Consider the following 24,314-nt stretch of genomic DNA (forward strand, 5'->3'; position numbering starts at 1 on the left):
TTGTGTTGAGGATTAAAATGCTTAGCATAGAGGGGCGCCTGGGTGGCTCAGTTGGTTGAATGTTCAATTTCGGCTCAAGTCATGATCTTACGGTTCGTGGGTTCAAGGCCCGCATCAGGCTCTCTGCTCTCAGTGCAAAGCCCGCTTTGAATCATCTGTCCTGCTCTCTTTCTGCCCCTCCCTCTCTCTCTCTCTCTCTCTCTCTCTCTCTAAAAAATAAACATTTAAAAAAAATAATAAAATGCTTAGCATAGAGCCTTACCCATAGAAATTACTTGATAATTGGTAGCTATTAATACTAGAAATCTTTAAATACAGTTTTTTAAACTATATTTAAAATAAAAATATTTTACTAGGTAAGTGTTTTTCTTGACTTTGTATCCACAGTAATAACTTGCTCATGGTAGAGGTTTAATGAATATCTGTTAATTTGATTTATAAAATGTAGCAGCCCATTACATTAAGTGAGCTGTGATGTATTTTTTTTTAAATGCTTATTTATTTTGAGAGAGAGTGCATGAAGGTGTGCACACGTGCAATCAAGGTAGGGGTGGAGAGAGAATCCGAAGCAGGCTCCGACACTGGGCTCAGTCCCATGAACTGTGAGATCATGACCTGAGCCAAAATCAAGAGTTGGAAGCTTAACTGACTGAGCCACCCAAGGCTCCCTGAGCTGTGATATATTTGAACTTACTAAGAAACTAAGTAAAAAGAGAAAACTAAAAATAAGTACCACCCACTTCATTTGTGCTTGGATTAGCCCTTGCAGAAAAGGAAGATGGGAAGGTTATATTTCCAAAGACATTTCAAGGGGGAACACTGCTTAATATACAGAAAGCAGGGGGCTAATTTAGAGAGAAAAATGGAAAAGTAAATCCCTGAATGGGAATTTGGTCAGTGGCATAAGACATTTTAGAAGAAATGCCAAAAGAGAAAAATTGTTATGTCAAGAGCAGCAGACTGATTTGGCATGGCTGTTTCCCAAACAATTTGAGATTTGTTCTTGATTGAGACAAGAGTCCTTTGTCTAAAAGCATTCTCTTATCACTTGGTGAGACTGTCATTAGTTCCCTCACCCTTATTAGATAGATGTATGATTAGAGGCCTCAGAACACTCTCTGAGACCTTATGGTAGGGATTTTTGATCCAGAAATTTACTTGTATTTTTTTTTATTTGTTTATCTAATAATTTAAGCAAAGTGGTTAGAGCGTACCTTCACTTAACAGTTTCCCATCAGAACCTATTTAATGATATCCCTTCTTCTACTCCACACGAGATTCTTAACCTCACTTGAATAAAAGAATCACGTTTAAACTACTGAACCCATGCAAATGATCCAATTTATGTTATCAGTTAATATTTATAGAATGTATGAAAGTATGGTTAGATGAAACGTAAATGGTTACATAAATGAAATGGTCTTCCTTCTCTGCTTTCTCCGTACTCTAGTCTTTGTCCAAATTTCACCAGTTCTTCCAAATTGGTTCAAACGACAGTGTATTTTTTTATCAGATAATTTGAGATTTTGGTATAAAGGCCATTTTTCCTACTGTATTATAAGCTCCTGGAAGTCTTGGTCTGTCTCTTGTCTTTATAGCTTCTGTAGCATAATGTTTTTCACAGAGTTGATATGTAAATATAAGTATATTAAATGAACCGTGTAATTTAATGTATTTCTGGTGGGAATTTTTGGTATAGAATATTTAAGATGTTACTATTAACTATGAGATATTAACAACAACTTCTCTTCACAGCTTTTCTTGGTATTACTAAAAATTTATTGGTCGCTTCAATATACAGTCTCCCTTTTCTGCCACAGGCTTTTGTCCCTAAACATGGCAAGCTTTAAGCAGATCTCTCTTCTTCCTTATTTTTCTGTCTCTGTTCTGTTCCATTTCTCTCTTGCAGCTCTATTTATCTTTTCATTATGACTCATTCTATTTTTTATCATTCCTGCCTCTTGCCCCTTCTTACAATTCCTAATGCTTTTTAGAACTTTGTTTCCTTGTCACCTGCTCTTTCTATTTTTGTTCTTTCTGCTTGGCTTTCTCCTCCACTTGTCGCCACCTTCTCTCCTTGTCCTCAAGATACAGGGCTGGATTGGGTAGGGAGGAGCCCAGGTGGGCTAGGGGTGGAGCCACCAGTTCAGTGTTTAGGGACTCAGAACCTGAGAAGGATCACGCTCGTTAAACATAGCTGGGGCTGAAGTCCCTATGGCCTTCCGGCTGGAGGCTAGCATTCTGGAGGACAGTTGGGACTTGGTAAGCCTAGAAGTTGTCCCTTTCCTTTTTTTGCTTCCCGTTTCTTCCTCCTTGTTTTGTATTTCTCACTCACAGTATCTCTTGACTATTAACTTTTTTCTTCCCATTTTTTATTGCTTACTATTCTATTTTCTCTCTGTGTAGCTGTCCATCAACTCTATTTAGTATTTGTTTGCTTTTCCTATTACCCATTCTTTTCGCACATCTATCTCTTCTCTCTCAAAATTTAACCTTATCTACCTCTTCTCCATTTTGTTCTTTCCTTTGTAGATTTTCTCATCCAGTTCTCTTTACATTTAGTCATTTTGTATCCAACTCTCTATTCTTTTTATTTTACTGGTTCCCAGAGATGGAGCAATAAGAGAGTAAATAAGGAGCCACCCTGCCTTTCCAGGGGCCTTTCTACTCATTCTCAGACCCGTAGGGTATTTTGATAGGCACTGAAGAGTTTGCTCTGCACAGATATTTAATAAACAGTGAAAATGGAGTGAGGTTGAATCTTAAATGTAAAAGACTTAATTTTATTCTCACTTTGTTTTTATTTAGGTTTTCTCTGCAATACAGTGGATACAATTTGTTATGGCTACTCTGAGGTAGGTTTATTTAATCTCATGTACTATAACTTTATTGTAAGCAAAACTGTAGAATTCTGAAGTTTTCTACTTTCTTCCCCTAGGTATTTGTTTATACTCTTAAGAGAGAAATGCTGTTCTTTACCATGTTGACATTTTCTTAATGTTTTATGTATTTACTTTTTATGAGAGAGAGCGTGCATATGTGTGCATGCAGGGGAGGGGCAGAGAGAGAGTGGGACAGAGGATCCAAATCGGGCCTACGCTGACAGCAGAGAGACTGACACTGGGCTTGAACTCACGAACTGTGAGATCACAATCTGAGCCAAAGTTGGATGCTCAACCAACTGAGCCCCACAGGTGCCCCACCATGTTGACATTTTCTGATTCATAAGATGTAGCATCAACAACAACAAAAAAAGCAGATTGAGAGAGAGCATCTGAAAGTCAAAGGATTTAGGATTGATTTGCAAAGTCAGTAGCAAAGTGCTTGCTTTGGCAGCACATATACTAAGAACTGGAATGAAACAGAAGAGAGTAGCATGGCCCCTACACAAGGATGACACACAAATTCATGAAGCGTTTCATATTTTAGAAAAATGTGCAGCTTATTTTGCACCTATTATATATCAATAAAGCTGTAAAAAATTATTAGCAAAAATGAAGGTGCCCCAGTAGTCCTGTTTTAATGATCACCTTCTATCTGTCAGTGTTATAGGTTCAAGTTCACTTATTGCCTCTGCTGTATTCCAGAATATACAGAAATCTCCTGAGGTGAGCAGTCTCTTTTTGTGGTGGATTTGAACTTTTAGTGACTTAGCCTTTGATGTTCGTTTGTTTTTTTGAGAGAGAAAGAGAGACAGAGCGTGAGTTGGGGAGGGGCAGAGAAAGAGGGAGACACAGAACCTGAGGCAGGCTCCAGGCTCTGAGCTGTCAGCACAGAGCCTGACGCGGAGCTGGAACTCACAGACCACAAGATCATGACCTGAGCTGAAGTCTGACGCTTAACCGACTGAGCCATCGAGGCACTCCGGGAGTTAAGACTTTGAAATAAATAAGAGAAATGTCACCTGTAAATAATGGAATAATTCTATGAATTACTTGTAAATTTGTCATTATGATACATTGAGATATTTTACTTTTTTAAAAAGTTTTATTTATTTATTTTGAGAGAGAGAGAGAGAGCCCTCTGCATGTGCAAGTTGGGGAAGGGCAGAGAGAGAGGGAGAGAAAGAGAGAATTCCAAGCAGGTTCTGCACTGTCAGCATGAACACAGCCCCCAAATTCACAAACTGTGAGATCATGACCTGAGCCAAAATCAGGAGTTAGACGCTCAACCGCCTGAGCCACCCATTGATATTTTAGGCACAGTCAGTAGTTTTCCCTTTTCTTCTAAGTAATTGTTTTTAACTGTAACTGACTGTGGAGAGATTGCCTACTAAATGTGCATTTTTTTTCTTTGCTGTGCATTGATTATTAAAGTTAAGGAAACAGAGTGCTGTTTGAAGCCTGTATTAACTCTAAGCACAGTAGGGTCCTGCCAAGAGGTGAGTTTTCTGGTATTGATATCTTGGTAAAATTGTTAATGGAGCTAGGAAATAGTTCAGAGACTTTGTTGTACAAAAGATACTAGTTTTGCTGTTCAGGCCTTCTAGGAAATTACGATACATCTTATGTAAAATTATTTATACCAAAAAGATCAAGTAAAAAATCTTCCTGTTATTGAGGTACAACTGACAAACAAAAAACCTTCCTGATTGAGAGAGGACTAGGAAGAGTGATGTATTTCCTAGCTACAAAAAGATTTTAAGAGGGGCGCCTGGGTGGCTCAGTCGGTTGAGCGTCCGACTTCAGCTCAGGTCATGATCTCACGGTTTGTGAGTTCGAGCCCCGTGTCGGACTCTGTGCTGACAGCTCAGAGCCTGGAGCCTATTTCAGATTCTGTCTCCCTCTCTCTCTGACCCTCCCCCATTCATGCTCTGTCTTTCTCTGTCTCAAAAATGAAAATAAACGTTAAAAAAAAAAAAGATTTTAAGAGAAATGTGAATACTGTTTCTCTACCCAGGCCAAATGGCAGAAAATTAGACAAAATGTAGTTCAGGACATATATGGGAGAGCTTTTTTATGTGGAAAATGTCAGGTTTTATTGGTACACTTTAATAATCAAAATAGCTTTGTATGTTGAACACTTTCTGAGTTCTAAGCTGGGTGCTTCACAAACTTTATCTTATTGGCCCTTACCACTCTCCCATGAGAATAATGGTAATAGCTCCATTTTACCGATGAAGGAATTGAGGCTCAAAGTTATGAAATAATTTGTTCATGTTTCACAGTAAGTAGCAGAACAGAGATTTTCAAAAGTCCCAACTTTTTTTTTAAATGTTTGTTTATTTTTGAGAGAGCATGAGTGGGGGAGGGGCACAGAGAGAGGGGGACAGAGAATCCAAAGAGGACTGCAAGCCCAATGCAGGGTTTGAACTCGTGAACCATGATATCATGACCTGAGCCAAAGTTGGATGCTTAACCAACTGAGCCACCCAGGTGCCCCTCAGAAGCCCAACTCTTAACTACAGTCCCCCTTCAAAGTAAACATTATGTTTATTATTTATTATATTCTAGACAGATATGCAATTTTAAATACATTTTCCATTCAATCCTTAAAACAACTTTGTGACGTACATATTATTAATCTGATTTTATAGTGAGGAAATGGAATCCTAGTAAGGTTGAGGGACTTTCCTAAGGTCTTATAGCCAGGAAGTTGTTAAAGCCAGAATTTGAGTACAGGATTGCCTTCTTCCAAAGCCTTTCCCCATATATACTTTTTAAACCACTCAAGTATGATACCTAATGAAGGTAGAGTTTTAAATTTCAGATGTAGAATGTGACTCTGTAAGTAAAACTAGAAAATGGAAGTCTTGATACTATATTGTCATTGCCTGCCAAAGTAATTTTAGGCCACACATCTTCCCATGATTCAGATTTCCCTAATGTTTGTCTCCTTTGCTGAAATTTGAATTGATATGTGTTTAAATCAATAACGTATTAGTTACATAGTAGAGAGAGCTAAACAGAGATTCTCAGTCTCTGCATTATTGATCTGTTTGGCTGGATGAATATTTTTTATGGGAGGTTGTTCTGCAAATTAGGATGTTTACCAAACTTTACCCACTAGCTAGAAGCTAATCTCCTCCCCCACCCCTGGGATTGTAAAAACCAAAATATCTTCAAATATTGCCAGATGTCTCCTGGAGGAGGCACAATAGCTCCTGGCTGAGAACCACTGCTCTAAAGGTGACCTCTCACATGATAGTGGGTTGGAGCTTTATAAAGATATGACCTGTAGTTTGGCCTAGGATGTGACCTTTAGTTTCTCTGGCTTTAGTTCTTATACCTTTCACACAACCTGAGTCTAAAGGACTTTAGCAATCACTAGTTCACTGGTTCCCACACATTCTGTTTTCTTGGTGTAGGAAACATTCCAGTTTTTCCAGGTTAAGAATGTTAGTCATCGGGGCGCCTGGGTGGCGCAGTCGGTTAAGCGTCCGACTTCAGCCAGGTCACGATCTCGCGGTCCGTGAGTTCGAGCCCCGCGTCAGGCTCTGGGCCGATGGCTCGGAGCCTGGAGCCTGTTTCCGATTCTGTGTCTCCCTCTCTCTCTGCCCCTCCCCCGTTCATGCTCTGTCTCTCTCTGTCCCAAAAATAAATAAAAAATGTTGAAAAAAAAAAAAATTTAAAAAAAAAAAAAAAAAAAAAAAAAGAATGTTAGTCATCTTCCACTGTATTCCTTTATTCTTTACCAAAGAACATTTTTAACAGCATAAAATGAAAGGCTAATATGAAAAAGACACAGATAGTCTATTAAGTTAAAAACAAATATAGTAAACTGGAAAAATCCATGGGGAATCTTTGAGGGAACTAGCTGATAAAACAGTGACTCAGAGAGGCAACCTGAAGAGAGAAGAAAGTGGCCCAGGCCAGCCAATGTTAAAAAACACTCAGGGGCCTCCAGGGTGGCTCAGTTGGTTAGGCGTCCACACAGGCCCAGTGAGGAGCCCAATGCAGGCCTCGAATTCGCTAACCATGAGATCATGACCCAAGCCAAAATCTAGACTCAGACGGTTAACTGACTGAGCCACCCAGGCACCCAGGCACCCCTAAGGAATATTTTGATATTCTGTTGATTTCACTTGAATAGAAATATTGGGAAGCAGTTTTAGAAGAGCGTTAATAAGAACTGTTTTAAGTCTTTGATCTCACCAGGGAAAGCCTTTCATACAGAGCATTTCCTCCCCTCTTCACCTCTTATCCTGCTCTTGATTTAATTAGGTTCAAATTAGGCATGTTTTCTTAAAAGAGTTTTTGCTTTCATATTTAGGACTATGTCTTATGCTTTTTTGTGTCTTCTGTATTACCACACATTGTGCTGATTGTACTTTTCCTTAAACCATGGGTTACACCGTACTTTTCTTTGTATTACCTTTGACATGAAACACAGGCAGGGTGAAATTTTTCTTGATTTCAACAATGGGTACTCAGTTAATTTTTGTTGTTTGTGACTGATTTTATCTCCTGTTACTAGAACTCATGGTTTTGTAATCATGAGTGAAAATACATAAACCTCTTTTTATCCATTTCCCTGCCAAAGACTTGAGGTATGCTTTAATGGCAAACAGTTCTCTCTATATAAGGCTATTTATTGCATCAATAACCATAAATAAAATTACATTCTTGCTCACAAAAGCCTGTTGGCTGCTTTTCTCTTCCAGAGTTTATTTTGTGTTCAGTTTTAATTTTTTACCCATTAACAGTTATAAACTTGTGGGAGGTCATGGGCCAGTGGAATCTATGAATGTGCCATCTGGATACAATTTTAGCAGGCTTACCCAGAGCAAAGGCTATATATGGTTAAAATAATAATCACATCTGATATTTATTAAATATAATTTAAAATGTTATTTCACTTGTTTTTGTTTCTGTTTGCCAAAGCAACTTGACCATTTACCTCTCTTTCCAGTGTATTGGTATCATAGCTTTCCTCTCGTTTGGAAGAGGGTTATGAGAAAAATTCCCTTTTGTACAGCTGAGATTGGTTTTTATATTGCGTAGTATATGATGATAACTTTAAAAAATTTTTAATTTACTTTTTATTTTGATATATATCAGATGTAAATTAGAATGCATAAAACATGTATGTATTGTTTAAAGAATGATTATAACCACTAAGGAGAAGAAATAGAAATTGCCTATACCCCAAAACAAACCTGTGCACCTTACTGGTTATAATTTTCTTCCTCACCTCTGGAGGTAACCACTATCCAGACTTTTGGGATCTTAATTTCTTTGTTTTTACTTACAGTTTTGTCAGTAATGTATGTATTTCTAAACAATTTAGTTCAGCTTGTTTTTGAACTTCTTATAAATGGATTAATACTGTGTATGTTTTTTAATATATATATTGTTTTGTGATTTGCTGTTTTTTGTCAGTATTATTTGTGAGATTTACCCATGTTATGTATAGTTCTGGTTCATTTCATTTTCATTGGTGTTTAGCGTTTTGTATTATGAATTTACCACAATTTATGTATCTAGGTTGCTATAAACAATCTTGTATATGTCTTCTGGTGCATACATGCACACATTTCTCTAGTGTATTTACCTAATAATGGAATTGTTATAGGAGATGCATGTCTCCTAGATAAACCAAACTTTTTCCAAATGGTTCTGCTAGAAGGGTCTTTACCCGGTTGCTTCATGTTTCCATTAATACTTAATATTGTCAGACCTAAAAGATTTTTGCCATGAATATATAATTTTTTTCTTACTGTGAATTTAATTTTCATTTCCTTGATTACTAATGAGGTTAGGCATATTTTCATATATTTATGGCCATTCAGACTTCCTGTTAAGCACCTGTCCAAATCTTTTGCCCATTTTTTTCTATGTATATATTTTTTATTGCTTTCTAAGAGGTTTTGTTTTGTTTTGTTTTTGTTTTTCATATTGTTTTGATACTGGTCCTTTGTCAGTTTTATGTGTTGCAAATATTTTCTCCCATTTTGTGTCATGTCTTTTCACTTTCTTTTTCTTAAGTAGGCTCCACACTAGGCGCCCCTCTTTTTACTTTCTTTATAGTGTCCTTTGATACATTTTTCTTTTTTTAAATTTTTTTATAATTTTTTTTAACATTTATTTATTTTTGAGACAGAGAGAGAGCATGAACAGGGGAGGGTCAGAGAAAGAGGGAGACACAGAATCTGAAACAGGCTCCAGGCTCTGAGCTGTCAGCACAGAGCCCGACGCGGGGCTCGAACCCACGGACCGTGAGATCATGACCTGAGCCGAAGTTGGACACTCAACCAACTGAGGCACCCAGGCGCCCCAATACATTTTTCTTTTTAGCCGGTTGGATTTTTATCCTTTAGAGCCTTTTTGTTTTGTGTAGGAAAACTGTCTGGCCAGAAATTAAAGACATTCTCCTCTATTATCTAAAAAAATTTTTTTTATGGTTTTTGCCTTTCATATTTAGGTGTTTAATCCAGTTGGAACTTACTTTTTGAGTATGTGAGATAGAAAGTGGGGGTTTGGGGCACCTGGGTGGCTCAGTCAGTTAAGTGTCCAACTCTTGATTTCAGCTTAGGTCATGATCTCATGGTTCATGAGTTCAAGCCCTATGTCGGGCTCTATGCTGTCAATGTGGAGCCTGCTTGGGATTCTCTCTTTCCTTTTCTCTCTCTGCCCCTCCCCTGCTCACGTGCTCACTCTGTCTCTTTCTCAAGAATAAATACATTAAAAAAAAAGAAAGTAGGGGTCCAGTTTTATTTTTATCTATATAGATTCCCAGTTGTTCCAACATCATATTTTGAAAACACTATCCTTTCTCCATTGATCCAAAAACCATCTCATGGGGTGTATGGCTGGCTCAGTTGGTAGACTTTGTGACTCTTGATCTCAGGGTTATGAGTTCAAGTCTCTACACCATTGGGTGTAGAGATTACTAAAATAATAATAATAATAATAATAATAATAATAATAATAATGATATAAAAGTGTTTTTTAAAAAAGCTATCTCCATCATGTGTCAAAAATCTGCATATATGCTTACATTTGTTTGAGCTCTGTATTCTGTTCCATTTGTCTGTCTATCCTTGTGCTAGTGCCACAGTATCTGCACTCTAGATTTATATTAAATTTTGACGTGTAGGACAAGTTGTCTTTCTCCTTTTTCGTCAAGAATGTCATAGTTATCTTGATAGTTTGTATTTCTGTATCAGATGTAGAACCAACTTGTCAAGTTCCATGAGAAGATATGTTGAGGTACAACTGAGATTGCATTTAATCTGTATATCAATTTAGGGAGAACCAACATTTTTGTAATTTTCCATCTTAAAATCCATGAGCATGGTATATTTCTTCACTGTTGTAGATCTTCTTTGGTGTCTCTCAATGAACATTTTACAATTTTATCTGTAGGAGAACCAAATGTTTTTTTAGAAAAGTGGGAGTAGGGAGGTGAAAAGGGAAAGGATACTAGAAAGTGACAAAGAGGGGCACCTGGGTGGCTCAGTCGGTTGAGCATCCAACTTCAGCTCAGGTCAGGATCTCGCAGTTCCTGAGTTTGAGCCCCACATCAGGCTCTGCACTGACAGCTCAGAGCCTGTAGCCTGCTTCAGATTCTGTGTCTTCCTCTTTCTCTCTGCCCCTCTCCATGTATGTTCTCTCTCTCTTTCTCAAAAATAAATAGATAAAACATTAAAAAAAAAGTGACAAAGACAGACTTCACTGAGGGGGACAGAAATTGAGAGACAGTATACACAATTCATACTGGTATTTTTTTCCACTCTGAGTTTTCATTGATGAAATAAGGTGAATAAGGCCTGAGGATCTAATGTGTAGTGTGGTGACTATCGTTGTTACATAATTGAAATTTGCTAAGAGAATAGAACTTAAATGTTCTCACCAAAAAAAAAAAAAAAAAAAAGGAAATATGTGTGGTGATGGAGATGTTAACTTGGGGAAATGCTTTCACAATGTACACATATATGAACAAAAATCACACTGCATACTTTAAATATCTTATAATTTTTCAGTAAAGAATAAGACAAATGTAAATTAAACTTAAGATTTAAAAAACCCTGTTTTTATGTTCTTTAAGTCCTCAACAATATCCCTAAACACTCAGCTGATGATCTCATTTCCTATTGTTAGAAGATGTTGGCTATGCAACTGGAGCACTTTTAATTCTCTAATTGTGGTGTGTCTCCACTGCAAAATTTTTCATCTGTCCGTTCTTTCCTTTGACCCTAAATCTGAGGAAGGAATATGTATTCCTTGTGAGGAAGAAGTTCCCATGCTAATCTATCCATGAGTACTCTGATTCCAGGGCATTTGGGATAGTTGCAATTACAGATTCCCTCCTACCTGGAGTATTCCTTTACACTCTCCACAGTCAGCCAATGGGCAGAGGCCCCAGATAAATGATGCCCACGTTTCTACTAGAAAGGTGTAACACAAAAATAATTGATTGTTACATGCTCTTGGCTACATCATTTATGAAATGAAGCTCTTGTTGCTTTGACAGATAAGGCCACTCTTTTATATGAGCTTTTCTGACCTCCTCCTGGGGATATGCCGGCTCATTGAGGCACTTCTCTATGGAACTTCAGCAGCCAGTAAGGACATTGTTTGCTATAACTTGCAAGCAGTTGGACAGGTGAGTGGTACTACACTGTGACTGTATCTTGTAAGACAAGAATACTCATACCTAAATAAAAAGCAAAGATAGTCCATCTTGGGAAGTAGGACCCCTCTGTTTGTTAGACTTTGAAACAATAGCTCTTATTGTTTCCCGTATTAAAAAAAAAAAAACACTACTTATAGAAAATGTGGAAAACTCAGAGAAGCAAAAAGATAATTAAAATCACCGAGACATAATCACTCTTTAATATTTTAATATTTTAATATTAAATATTTAATATTTTCTTTCCAATCTTTTTCTCTGTAGGTATATGCATTTTAAAACAAAAGAAGACATTAATACTTTCTGTAATTTGCTTTTGTTATCCAACATATCCAACATATTGTGAATGTATTTCCATGTAATGAAACATTCTTTAACAGCATCTTTTGAGATTAATGCATGTTTTTTTTATTAAAGGAATAGAGTAAACATTGGCTTTGGGGAATATTACAGATCATGATGTTTGGGTTATAGATCTTTCACAGATTTTATCAGTGGATTAACCCACGCAGTGCCATCTGTATATATAATGTTTCTTCTGTATTTCTCAGACTTGCTTATATGAAAAAGTAGAGGTTAAAAAGTCTGTACTCATTGCTAGGTATTCCCTTTAGGATTTGTAACTAGAGGGAAAATTTCTTTCAATTTAGTAGGAAATAACATGTAATTGGTGGTATGAAATCCAGGTACTAATATATATGTTAACTATCTCATATGAATTTCAGTGTCATAGAAACATACTTTATTCAATCCTCCTAATACATCATAAATAGAGTAACATTGTATTGTTTCCTCAGATAAGGAAATGATACAGTTTTTGAAGTAAAAAAAATCTGCATAGAATTCATGACCTGAGCCGAAATCAGGAGTCAGCCACTCAAACAACTGAGCCACCCAGCTGCTTCTGAACAACATACATTTAAAGTGTACAATTTGATCTTTTTTATGTATACCCCTGTCAATTCATTACCATAATCAAGATAACAAACATTTCTATTTCCATCATCCCCCAAAATCATTTCAAGTGTATTTTCCTTTACCTCATGGAGCATACGAATAATAATAATAGTTGCTTTTTAAAATACTTGCTGGGTATTTCCAGTATCTGGCTCATTTCTGAGTTGGTGTTTATTGATTGTCTTCTCCCATGATAATGGGTGACAAATTTCTCGTATGTCAAGTAATTTAGGATTTCATCTTGGACATTGTGAATGCTATTTAGCATAGGCTCTTGAGGTTCAAATCTTAGTCTAGTTCTGTAAACTTTATGCTGGTTTTGGGCTGTCATGTGCATGCACACTGTAGGGGTTAGGTTGAGACTTATATGGCATAATACACAGAATTAGGACATCTGCTTTTCTGGCTCTGTCACTTTTGGGATTCCCCCCACACTTTCCTGCCTGAAGGGGGACCTTCTCTCGTGGCCTAAAAGATAGGTTTCTATTAGAGTTTTAGGTTTCTTCATTGAGAAGCATCATGATTGGGGTGCCCACTTGAGGAAAAGCTATAAGAAAGCGAGAGAAAAAAAATTTGGAAAGCTCACTTTTGTGAAGTTTACTTCTCCATGTATGACTCCCATGTTTGATTTTGTTTACTTTTCACAGTCTTCCAGAAGTTGATTTTTATAATTTTCCCAGAGTTTTTGTTTGTAATCAATGGGAGGGATGGGCTGTAGAGGGCTAAAACACACTAGCTATTGTGATAAAATATGCATAACATAAAACTTACCATTTTGATCATTAATTTTTTAAAAAATTGTGGTAAAAAACACAGCATAAAATTTACCATCCTGAACATTTAAAAATGTACAGTTCAGTGGTACATTCACATTGTTGCGTAATATCACCTCCATCCATCTCCTGAAATTTTCGTCATTCCGAACTCTGTCTAGTGATTCCACTTCTCTCACCAAGCCCCAACCATTTTACTTTCTCTAGTAATTCGACCATTCTAGTTACCTCATATCAGTGAAATCATACAATATTTGTCCTTTTGTGTCTAGCTTATGTCACTTAGCCTAATGTCTTCAGTGTTCATCCATGTTGTAGCATGTGTCAGAATTCCATTACTTTGTAAGGCTGAATAATATGCTGTTGCATGAATGTACCACATTTTTTTTATTTATTCATCCATCAGTGGAACCTTGAGTTGCTTCCATCTTTTGGCTATTCTACGTAATGTTCCTGTGAACATGGGTATACAAATACATGTTTCAGTCTTTGCTCTTAGTTCTTTTGAGTATGTGAAGTAGAATTGCTGGATCAAATGATAATTCTATGTTTAATTTTTTGAAGAACCACTGTATTATGGTGTCATCATTTTATAGTTCCACTGCATAACTGTCCTAATTTCTCCACATCCACATTAACACCGGTTTTCTGGTCTTTCTTTCTTTCTTTCTTTAATAGCCATCCTAATGAGAGTAAAGTGGCATATCATTTTGGTTTTGGTGTGTATTTAAAGATTAGTGATATTAATGATGTTAAATATCTTGTCATGTGCTTATTGGCCATTTATATATCTTCTTTGGAGAAATGTCTGTTTAAGTTCTGTGTCCATTTTTAAAATGGGGTTTTTTTTGTTGAATTATAGGAGTTCTTTATATATAATGAGTATTAACTCTTTATCAAATGTATGATTTGCAAATATTTTCTCCCATTCTCTCATAGGTTGCCTTTTCACTCTGTAGATTGTATCTTTTCATGTGCAGAAAAGTTTAATTTTGATGTAATCCAATTTATTATTTCTTTGGTTCCTGTGCTTTTGATGTTTTATTCAAGAAATCATTACCAAGTCCAGCGTTAGGAAGCTTTTGCCCTATGTCTTCTTCTGGGAGTTTTATAGTTTTACCTCTTAGGTTTAGGTCTTTGATCTATTTTGAATACATCTTCGTATATGGTAAGATGAGGGTACGTCTTCATTCGTGTGCATGTGGAAATGACTGTCCTTTCCACATTAAATCATCTTGCCACTCTGCTTTAAAATCTTTTGACTTACACGTGACAGTTTATTCCAGGCTCTCTATTCAGATTCATTAATTCTGTATGTCTTTTTTTTTTTTTTAAGTTTATTTATTTTGAGAGAGACAGAGCATGAGTTGGGGAGGGATAGAGAGAGGGAGAGAAAGAATCCCAAGCAGGATTCAGTGCTGACACTGTTGGCACAGAGCCCAGTGTGGGGCTTGAACTCACAAAGCCATGAGATCATGAGCTGAGCCAAAACCAAGAGTTGGATGCTTAACTGACTGAGCCACCCAGGCACCCCTATATGTTTTTCTTTAAGCCAGTACCACATTGTTCTGATTACTGTCACTTTATACTAAGTTTTGAAATTAGGAAGTGTCAGTCTACCAACTTTGTTCTTGGGGTTCTTGGGTGACTTAGTTAAGTGTCCGATTCTTTATTTCAGCTCAGGTCATGATCTCATAGTCATGAGGCTGGTCATGGAGGCTGCTCAAAATTCTCTCTCTCCCTCTTCCTCTCCCCCACTCACACGCACACATACGCTCTCTCTCTCTCTCAAAGAAAAAAAAGGGGTGCCTGGGTGGCTCAGTCGGTTGAGCGTCTGACTTCGGCTCAGGTCATGATCTCATGGTCCGTGAGTTTGAGCCCCGCATCAGGCTCTGAGCTGACAGCTCAGAGCCTGGAGTCTGGTTCAGATTCTGTGTCTCCCTTTCTCTCTCACCCTCCCCTGTTCATGCTCTCTCTCTATCTCAAAAATAAATAAACATTAAAAATTTTTTTTTTTCAAAGAAAAAAATGTTAACGATTGTTTTAGCTAAAACAATCTCAGGGCCCCTGGAGTTTACATACGGATTTTAGGATGTATTCTACTGTTCAGTGCAATGTTCTATACATGTTGATTATGTCAGGTTGGTTGATAATGTTGTTGAGTCCACTAAATTCTTAGTGATTTTCTTTCTACTTATTGTATTCATTACTGAGTGATAGTGCTATTTCTGATAATAATTGTGGGTTTGTCTATTTCTCATTCCAGTTCTGTTAGTTTTTGCTTCATGTATTTTGAAGTTCTCTTATAGAGGCATAAAAATTTAAGATTTATGCTCTCTTAATTAAATGAACCAGATGTCATGATGAAATGACCTTTATCCTTGGCAATATTCTTTGCTATGAAATCTACTTTTTTTCTGATAAAAATTTCACTTTTCTTTTCAATTATCATTAGTATGGTGTATCTTCTTCCTTGTAAATTATAATTATTTATGTATTTTTATTTAACATACACTTTTTATAGACAGCATATATTTAGTTCTTACTATTTTATCCAGTTCAACAGTGTCTGCCTTTTATTTGTGTTTTTTAGGCCACTTACATTTAATTTGATTTATACTGTTGTGTTTGAATCTATCATTTTGCTGTTTGTTTTCTGTTCTTTGTTCCCTTTTCTTTCTTTTTCTGCCTTTTTTGGATTAATATACTATATTTTATTATTACCTTTTATCTCCTTTATTGGCCTATTAGCTAAAACTTTTTGTTGTGTTACTTTAGTGGTTATGTTACAGGGTTCATAGTACACATTTTAACTTACCATAGTTTAACTTCAAGTGCTATATCTTCTCACATATTGGGTGAGAATCTTACACTAGAATACTTTCATTTCTCCTCTCCTGGCCTTTATGCTATTGTCTCGTATTTTTTTATATGTATATTATAAAGCCCATAATTATAATTATAATATAAATTATTATATTTGCTCAGTTAATTATCATTAGAGATTTAAGTAGTAAGAAAAAAATCTTTTCTGCTTTTTATTTCCAGTATTCTTCATTCTTTTGTCTAGATTCAGATTTTTGTGTGATACCATTTTTCTTCTGCCTGAAGCAAACTCTTTAACATTTCTTGTGTTGTGAGCCTGCTTATGTTTGAATGTGTCTGTTTTGCCTTTGTTTCCTTTAAGAAATATGATACTATTATTATCTTTGTTTCTCTGTGCATCTTTTTTTTCCTCTGGTTGCTTTTAAGATTTCCTATTAATATCGCTTCTCGGCCTTTTGGCTAAGATCAAGTGAAGATTTTCTATTAAAAATGAACAATTTGATCATTACGGGTCTTGGCATCATTTTCCTCATATTTCTTTTTCCTGGGATTAATTAAGTTTTGAATCTGTGAGTTTATGGTCTTTGTCAAATTTGGAAAGCTTTTGTCCATTACCTTCAAGTATGTTTTCTGTTTCCCTTTTGCCCACCACTTCCATTACTTTTCAGGCATCCTATTACCTATGTATTCAGCTGCTTAAAGCTTTCCCACAGTTCATTGATGTTTTTTTTAATTTTTGGATTCTTTTTTTGCTTTTTTTTCATTTTGGGTATTTTCTACTGTTACGCCTTAAAATTCATTAGTCATTTCTTCTGCAGTGTTTAATCTGTATATTTTTAAGTTTCATCCATTATAGTTTTTATCTTTGGCATCTCAAGTTAGGTCTTTTAAAAAATATCTTTCATGTTTCTACTTATTAAAAATATGGAATACAGGCACCTGGGTGGCTCAGTTGGTTAAGCGTCTGACTCTTGATTTTGGTTCAGGTCATGATCTCACAGTCATGAGATCGAAGCCCGTGTGGGGCTCTGCGTTGGCGGTGTGAAGCCGGCTTGGGTTTCTCTCTCCTGTTCTTCTCTCTGTGTCCCTCCGCCATGCGCGCGCATGTGTGCGCGCGCGCTCTCTCTCTCTCTCTCTCTCTCTCTCTCTCAAAATAAAAAAAAGACTCTAATAAAAGGGGGAGGCATCTGGGTGGCTCAGTCAGTTAAGAGTTAGATGACTCTTTTTTTGCTGTTGTTTTAATGTTTATTTTTGAGAGAGAGGAGAGAAGAGAGCACGAGCAGGGGTAGGACAGAGAGAGAGGGAGACACAGAATCTGAAGCAGACTCCAGGCTCTAAGCTGTCAGCACATCATCATGACCTGAACCAAAGTCAAAGGCTCAACTGACTGAGCCAGCCAGGCACCCCATGAATCAGATGATTCTTAATTTTGGCTTGGGTCATGACCTCACAGTTCATGAGTTCAAGCCCATGTTTATTTTATTTTGAGAGAGAGAGAGAGAGAGAGAGAGAGAAGGGGAAGGGCAGAGAGAGAGGGAGAGAGAAAATCCAAAATCTCTGCACTGTCAGTCAGTGTGGAGTCCAAGGTGGGGGTAGAATTCATGAACCATGAGATTATGACCTGAGCTGAAATCAAGAGTTGGACACTTAACTCACTGAGCCACTCAGGTGCCCCTAACTTGGGTCTTTTCTTTAAATTGAGGGCCACAATTCAGATGAAATATTTCAATTGGTCCTTTTATTCAGCTTTAGGAGAGAATGAAATACAAGTATCCCCCACTTTTCAAAAATTTGTGTTAAACCATTTTGCTTTTACGAAAGATCTACATGAATACCTGTTTTTGATAACCAAAAGAAAATAAAGGAAATCCAAAGGAGGAATTTTGCTTTTGTGAAAAAAGGCAAAAAATGAAAATAGCATTCAGTGTTGTTTTGCAGCAAGCCATTATAGAGGCTGTGTGTACTCCAACCAGAGAGAGTGACACCACCAAGCTCTTTCCCTGGGAATGCATTCAGCAGGTCAGCATCAAGCTGCCCTAACTTTGAACTGTGTATATGAGCATTTGTGCTTTAATCTCAGTTTATTTTGTACATCCATTAGCAAGATATGTTCATTAGCAAGGGTATCGGAAGATCTTAAGTGTGCCTGGGAACACTAAAAATTTTTTCCATATAAATTAATGGTAATTATTTCTTCACTTTACACAATTTCAGCTTACAAAAGTTTTCATAGGAACACTGTACTTTGGGTACCAGGTTAAACCAGTAGACCCAAAGTTAGGAGACCTGATTCTTCATTTTGCTGTTGAGAATCCATACGACTTTGAGGAAGTCCTTTGGTTAGTATCCTTTGTTTTGTTTTGTTTCTGTAAAATGACCATCATTTTTGCTAATTGAATCTATTTCATAGAAGTTTTTGAAGTATTAAATAAGGTGTACATATTTAAGTAAAATTAAAAGTTCTGTATGAATGTATGCTGGTTTTATGAATTTTTCTGTTTGAGCAAGGGAATTAAGATCATTAAACTAAGTACTTATCAAGAGTGGTTGCTTCTTCCCAGTCCTGAAAGTAGATTCAATTTATTACTCAGTTTGGAAAGGTTTCAAAAATCTTGTTTTTGGATAGTTTCTTAGGGAGAGAAATTTTTGAAACTTCTGTCTGACAAGATTGGTTGACTGTGCTGATCTGTTAATACATTAGAGCCTCCTTCTCCCAAAATTGGTTTGGAAATAGCCAAGATACTCTAGATGTTTTGGCTAGATACAGGATACTCAGAGCTGGTTAGGAAGGAGAATTGGCTCAATACAGCTGCAGCACCTTTATGTCATTTCACTGAACTGGAACAGAAGGAATCAGTCATTTATTTATTTTATTTATTTATTTTTTTAATTTTTTTTTCAACGTTTTTTATTTATTTTTGGGACAGAGAGAGACAGAGCATGAACGGGGGAGGGGCAGAGAGAGAGGGAGACACAGAATCAGAAATAGGCTCCAGGCTCCGAGCCATCAGCCCAGAGCCTGACGCGGGGCTCGAACTCACGGACCGCGAGATCGCCACCTGGCTGAAGTAGGACGCTTAACCGACTGCGCCACCCAGGCGCCCCGGAATCAGTCATTTATTAAAAGCTCATAGGCCCTGGGGCGCCTGGGTGGCGCAGTCAATTAAACCTCTGACTGTTGATCTCAGCTCATGTCAAGATCTTACAGTTTGTGAGTTTGAGCCCCACACTGGGCTCCGCGCTGATGGTGCTTGGGATTCTGTCTTTCCTTTTCTGCCCCTTCCCTGCTTGTGCTTGTTCCCTCTCTCTCTCTCTCAAAATAAATAAATAAACTTAAAAAAAAAATCTCACAGGCCCAAGATAGGTTATGAGAAGAGAAAATATGCTCTAACTGTAGAAGCAGTCAAAATAAAGAAAAGAACCAGGTTAAGGGCACCTAGATGGCTCAGTCAGTTAAGTGTCCAATTTTTCATTTCAGCTCAGGTCATAATCTCATGGTTTGTGAGTTCGAGCCCCACATCTGGCTCCATGCTGACAGCATGAAGCCTGCTTAGGATTCATTCATATTCTCTCTCTCTCTCTCTCTCTCTCTCTCTCTCTCTCTCTCTCTCTCTCTTTCTCTTCCTTCCCCTCCCTGGCTCATTGTCTGTCTGTCTGTCTGTCTCTCTCTCTCTCTCTCTCTTTCCCTCTCAAAATAAACAAACTTTAAAAATAAAAATAAAAATTGTAGAAATTACCCTGAACTAGAGATTAGGTGATCTTAGCCAATGCCAAACTAGAACTGCATTTTATGTAGTTCAACACCTCTTCTAAGAGTTAAGGTGCTAAGCATACAGCAAGACTCTTGTCTCTGATTTCTCCGTTTTAAAACTAATACCAAAGCCTGAAACTTTTTAAGTCTTGCTTAAATATAGTTTTTCACTAGCCCTAGATAAATATGCAGAGCCATTTTAAAATATAGCCTGTATTGATCTTCTGATAATCCATTTCAGTTGATCTCTTTAACTTGACAGCACATCCAGGCATCAGTTTTATAGAATCAAAGGTTCCTAGAGTTAGTTTCTAAGTCCCTGAAGAGATCACTTTCAGTCTGGTACCATAAGCTAAATTTCTTTTTAGACAAGTTAAGATGAGAACATTTTCAAATAGATCTTCAGGGCCGACCTTTACCTTTTCCCTTATTGAGTTAGTAGGAATTATTTTCTGTTTTCTCTTGCTTTAGAGCTGGGAATGAGATGTCATAATTGATTATTCTATTATTTTACTGAAAAGATTAAGGAAAATTGTTTCTTTACTCATAATACTCTGACACCAAATGTATTGTTCTGACACCAGCGAATTCCCCAACTTCCTAGACACCAACTAGGTGTCCTATGATTTAATTCTTTTTTTTTTTTTAATTTTTTTTAACGTTTATTTATTTTTGAGACAGAGAGAGACAGAGCATGAATGGGGGAGGGTCAGAGAGAGGGAGACACAGAATCTGAAACAGGCTCCAGGCTCTGAGCTGTCAGCACAGAGCCCGACGCGGGGCTCGAACTCACGGACCGCGAGATCATGACCTGAGCCGAAGTCGGCCGCCCAACCGACTGAGCCACCCAGGCGCCCCACCTATGATTTAATTCTGACACCACCTGAAGTTAGCACAGATCCCATAGGTTAAGTGCTCAGTTCCACAAGACTACCCACCACTTCAGAAACAAACTGTAAGTATTGGGTCCCCACATTACCCACACTTCTGTTTGACTTGGCCATCAGTGGGAGTTCCCATGACCTCCTCCTCAGGTTTGATAACTTGCTATAACAGCTCAGAACTCAGTGAAATGCTTACATTTACCAGTTTATTATAAAGGATATAATTAAGGATACAGATGAATAGCCAGATCAGCCAGATAAAGAAATACTAAGTCCAAAAGGGTCCTGAGTGCAAGAGCTCTGTCCCCGTGGAGTTGGGGTGTGCCACCATCCTAGTACATGAATATATTCATCAGCCCAGAAGCTGAGTCCTGTAGTTTTTATGGAGGCTTCATCATGTAGGCATGACCATTTTTTTAAATGTTTGTTTATTTATTTTTGAGAGAGAGAGAGCACAAGTGGCGGAGGGACAGAGAGAGAGGGAGACACAGAATTTGAAGTAGGCTCCAGGCTCTGAGCTGTCAGCGCAGAGCCTTATGCAGGGTTCGATCCTACCAACCATGAGATCATGACCTGACCTGAAGTTGGATGCTTAACCGACTGAACCACCCAGGCAACCCTCACATGATCAATTATTAATTGGACCTTTAGCCCCTCTCCTCACCCTAGGGGATGGAGGTGGGTAGGGCTAAAACTTGTAAGCCTCAAGTCATGGTTTGATCTCCCTGGCAACCAGTCTCTATCCTAAAGCTATCCAGGAGGTCACTAAGAATCACCTTATTAGAACAAAAGATGCTCCTATGACCCAGGAAATTTCAAGGGATTTAGGAGCTCTGTTTAAGATGCTTCTTCTATCACTGCCATCACTCAGGAAATTCCAAGGGTTTTGGGAGCTCTGTGTCAGGAACCGGGGGGCAGATACCAAACATGTATTTATTATGTCACAAGAACAAACCCAAACTTGACTCTTTTTTTTCTTTCTCTCTCCATGTTACTAGCGCATCTTGGTACCTAGTTTAATACTTTTTAGGGACCTGGAGACTAAGACTTTTAAGACTTTCCTTAAAAATGGAACATTTTCATTTTTTAGTTTTTCTACATTAAAATTTTTTATAATTTATAAAATGAATACATGTCCTTAATAAAAATTAAAATACATGTTTTTTGTATACATAGGGTACACAAATGAAAAGTAAAAGTTTACCTCTCTTTTCTACCCCTGATTTTCACAGTTCTTCCACTTCAGGTTAAATATCTCTACTTTTCAAAATTCTCCTCTAGCTGGTTCTTGAGAAAAAAAATTGGGAGTGGGAGAAGGTGGGGCACTCCTTATTTGTACGAACAGATGAAGAGGTCCTAGATTTTCCAAGAGTCATAGTAAGGAAAGGATTAGTCACCTGATCTAAATAAATAAGATATACAACTTCCTGAATCTAGATTTCCAGTTTCATTCTTTGAGCAGGCAGATGCTTTTAGAAAAAATCCTTATGAAAACTGATGCCAAGATTTTTAGAACATAGTAGTTATTTCCACGGAAGCAGAATGAAAGAAAATGGACTTGGGCAGTAGTAGGAAAAAAATTTAGTTTGGGTAGAAACCTTAAGGATAATTATGCAGGAATAAATCATTAGGATCAGTTTGGTGTTTCCCCGTCAAATGTGGTAAAATTTTCATCTGTGTGAAAAGGATTTGCTACTTTTTACGAAGGTCAGGTGAGAGACGAGATAAGTGGTTCAGTGGCTTTAGACTTAAGGATTTTACAGATGAGTAAAACTAAAGAGAGATGTGTGAGTTGTCATACTGTTGCTAACCTTCTATTTTTGCTAAATTAAGAATACTTTAAAACAACTACTAGTACTTAATTTTATAAAAGAAATAACAATTCATACTAAAAAAACTAGGCAAAATATTATCTCCAACTAGAGGATGGACTCTTTAAATTAGTAGATTTAGCCATAGGAAAAGATCATATCACCTATGTTTTTCTCAATATTTCTTAGGCCAATGACTATTTTGTCACAGATCAGCATTAATTTCTAAACTAGCATTTGGAAATTATTGTACTATATAGGATTTCAAAGTCCTTTCCAGGTTTAGGATGTTAAAGCTTTAAGGACACGAAGATTTTTTGTTTTGTTTTAAGCTTTTCCTTCTCTACTGGGGTGGGTGTGGAATGCATGCTAGAGTCAATATTCATCTCTTATAATATTACTTGATTATGTTCCTGCAGTTACTGAGTTCCTGCCTGATTTAGATAATGAAAAGAGTAGGAGACCCAGAGCTGGTCAGGGGTGAGAACTGGCTCAGTAAAGCTCTGGCACATTTATGTGTCTTCAGTGAGCTGGAACAGAAGAAATCAATCATTTACCAAGAGCTAGTCATTTGTTTTGGAACTTACCTGAGAAGCAAAGTGAGTTTGAGAATTAGGCCATCAGAAATGTATTTCATTCTTTGATTAATAAATTGAGATATGGGACTTTCCAAGTGCTGTGTGTGTGTGTGTGTGTGTGTGTGTGTGTGTGTGTGAACTCTGCCAGCCAATAGATAGATATCAGAGTGCCAGAACAACATTGGAATCAGAAGGCTTTGTCTAGCCTACAGCATCTGGCTCTGAAAGATGGAATCTGATCTGTAGCCCAAGATGCTGAGAATTTTTAATTCTGTCAGATGATTAGATATTTACCAAAAGGATTAATTTGGTTGTATATGATTGTCCTCCAGATCAATCCTGGGATCAGGAACAAATTCCATGCTTTTTCCAGAAGGGTCTAGGAGTATTGCTGTACAGAGTATCTGTACAGTTTATCAGAGATAACTGCTTTGGAGAAATAAGGGAAAAATGACAATGCCAGACACTGCCTCAGTCTGCTTCCCTATTTACTCTTGGCTATCCTAGTGTTTATTTTGACACAGGTTGAAGGGTCAGCAGTCATCATTTCTCAGTGAATGAACCAAGTTTCATTTCCTAGAAGAATATGCTAGTCAGGGACTTTATACCAGTTTGGATTGCAAATGACATGAAGTTTGTGGCTTGGAGTTAAAACATAGAGCTTGGAGTCAAAAATATCTGGGTTTAAATCCCAGCTCTGGTACCTGTTAACTGTGTGATTTTTAAGCAAGTTAACTTTTCTTTTCTTTTTAAAATTTTTTTTAATGTTTGTTTATTTTTGAGAGAGAGAGAGACACAGAGCACGAGCAGGGGAGGGGCAGAGAGAGAGGGAGACACAGAATGCAAAACAGGCTCCAGGCTCTGAGCTGTCAGCACAAAGCCCGATATGGGGCTTGAACTCACAAATCTCAAGATCATGACCTGAGCTTAACCGACAGAGCCACCCAGGCACCTCAGCAAGTTAACTTTTCTAAGTCTTAGTTTTCCCATGCAAGATAGGAATAAGGATAGGATTATCAGGGTTGTCATGAAGATTAAATTAAGTAACAAATGCAAAGTTCTTGCCCATAGAATATTACTGTTCTTATTGTCATTATCTTTGGAGGTAAAACAGGATATCTCCTTATCTCCTTAAGAACAGAATTTACCTGCAGTCCTTG

The 24,314-nt window shown here is 37.3% G+C and overlaps 1 protein-coding gene and 1 non-coding gene across 10 annotated transcripts in view; both read left to right on the plus strand.

Moving 5' to 3' along the window:
* Nucleotides 1-24,314, plus strand: part of TMEM116 (transmembrane protein 116) — a 170,662-nt gene that overhangs the window by 15,264 nt on the left and 131,084 nt on the right. For 2 of the 9 annotated variants that reach the window (XM_058691697.1, XM_058691698.1), the window contains exons 1-4: nucleotides 2,152-2,262; nucleotides 2,809-2,855; nucleotides 3,545-3,608; nucleotides 11,416-11,547. In XM_058691697.1, coding sequence (XP_058547680.1) covers nucleotides 2,215-2,262; nucleotides 2,809-2,855; nucleotides 3,545-3,608; nucleotides 11,416-11,547 — 291 coding nt within the window. In that variant the 5' untranslated portion in view covers nucleotides 2,152-2,214. Of the gene's footprint in view, nucleotides 1-2,148; nucleotides 2,263-2,808; nucleotides 2,856-3,544; nucleotides 3,609-11,415; nucleotides 11,548-24,314 lie in introns of those variants that run through there. The other 7 variants (XM_058691702.1, XM_058691701.1, XM_058691695.1 and 4 more) reach the window with 6 other exon arrangements.
* On the plus strand, nucleotides 3,321-3,428 carry LOC131490709 (U6 spliceosomal RNA). The gene has a single exon (XR_009251209.1). It is a non-coding gene; the product is annotated as a U6 spliceosomal RNA (small nuclear RNA).

This window comes from Neofelis nebulosa, chromosome 11 (genome assembly GCF_028018385.1).
Source record: "Neofelis nebulosa isolate mNeoNeb1 chromosome 11, mNeoNeb1.pri, whole genome shotgun sequence".
NCBI lineage: Eukaryota > Metazoa > Chordata > Mammalia > Carnivora > Felidae > Neofelis > Neofelis nebulosa.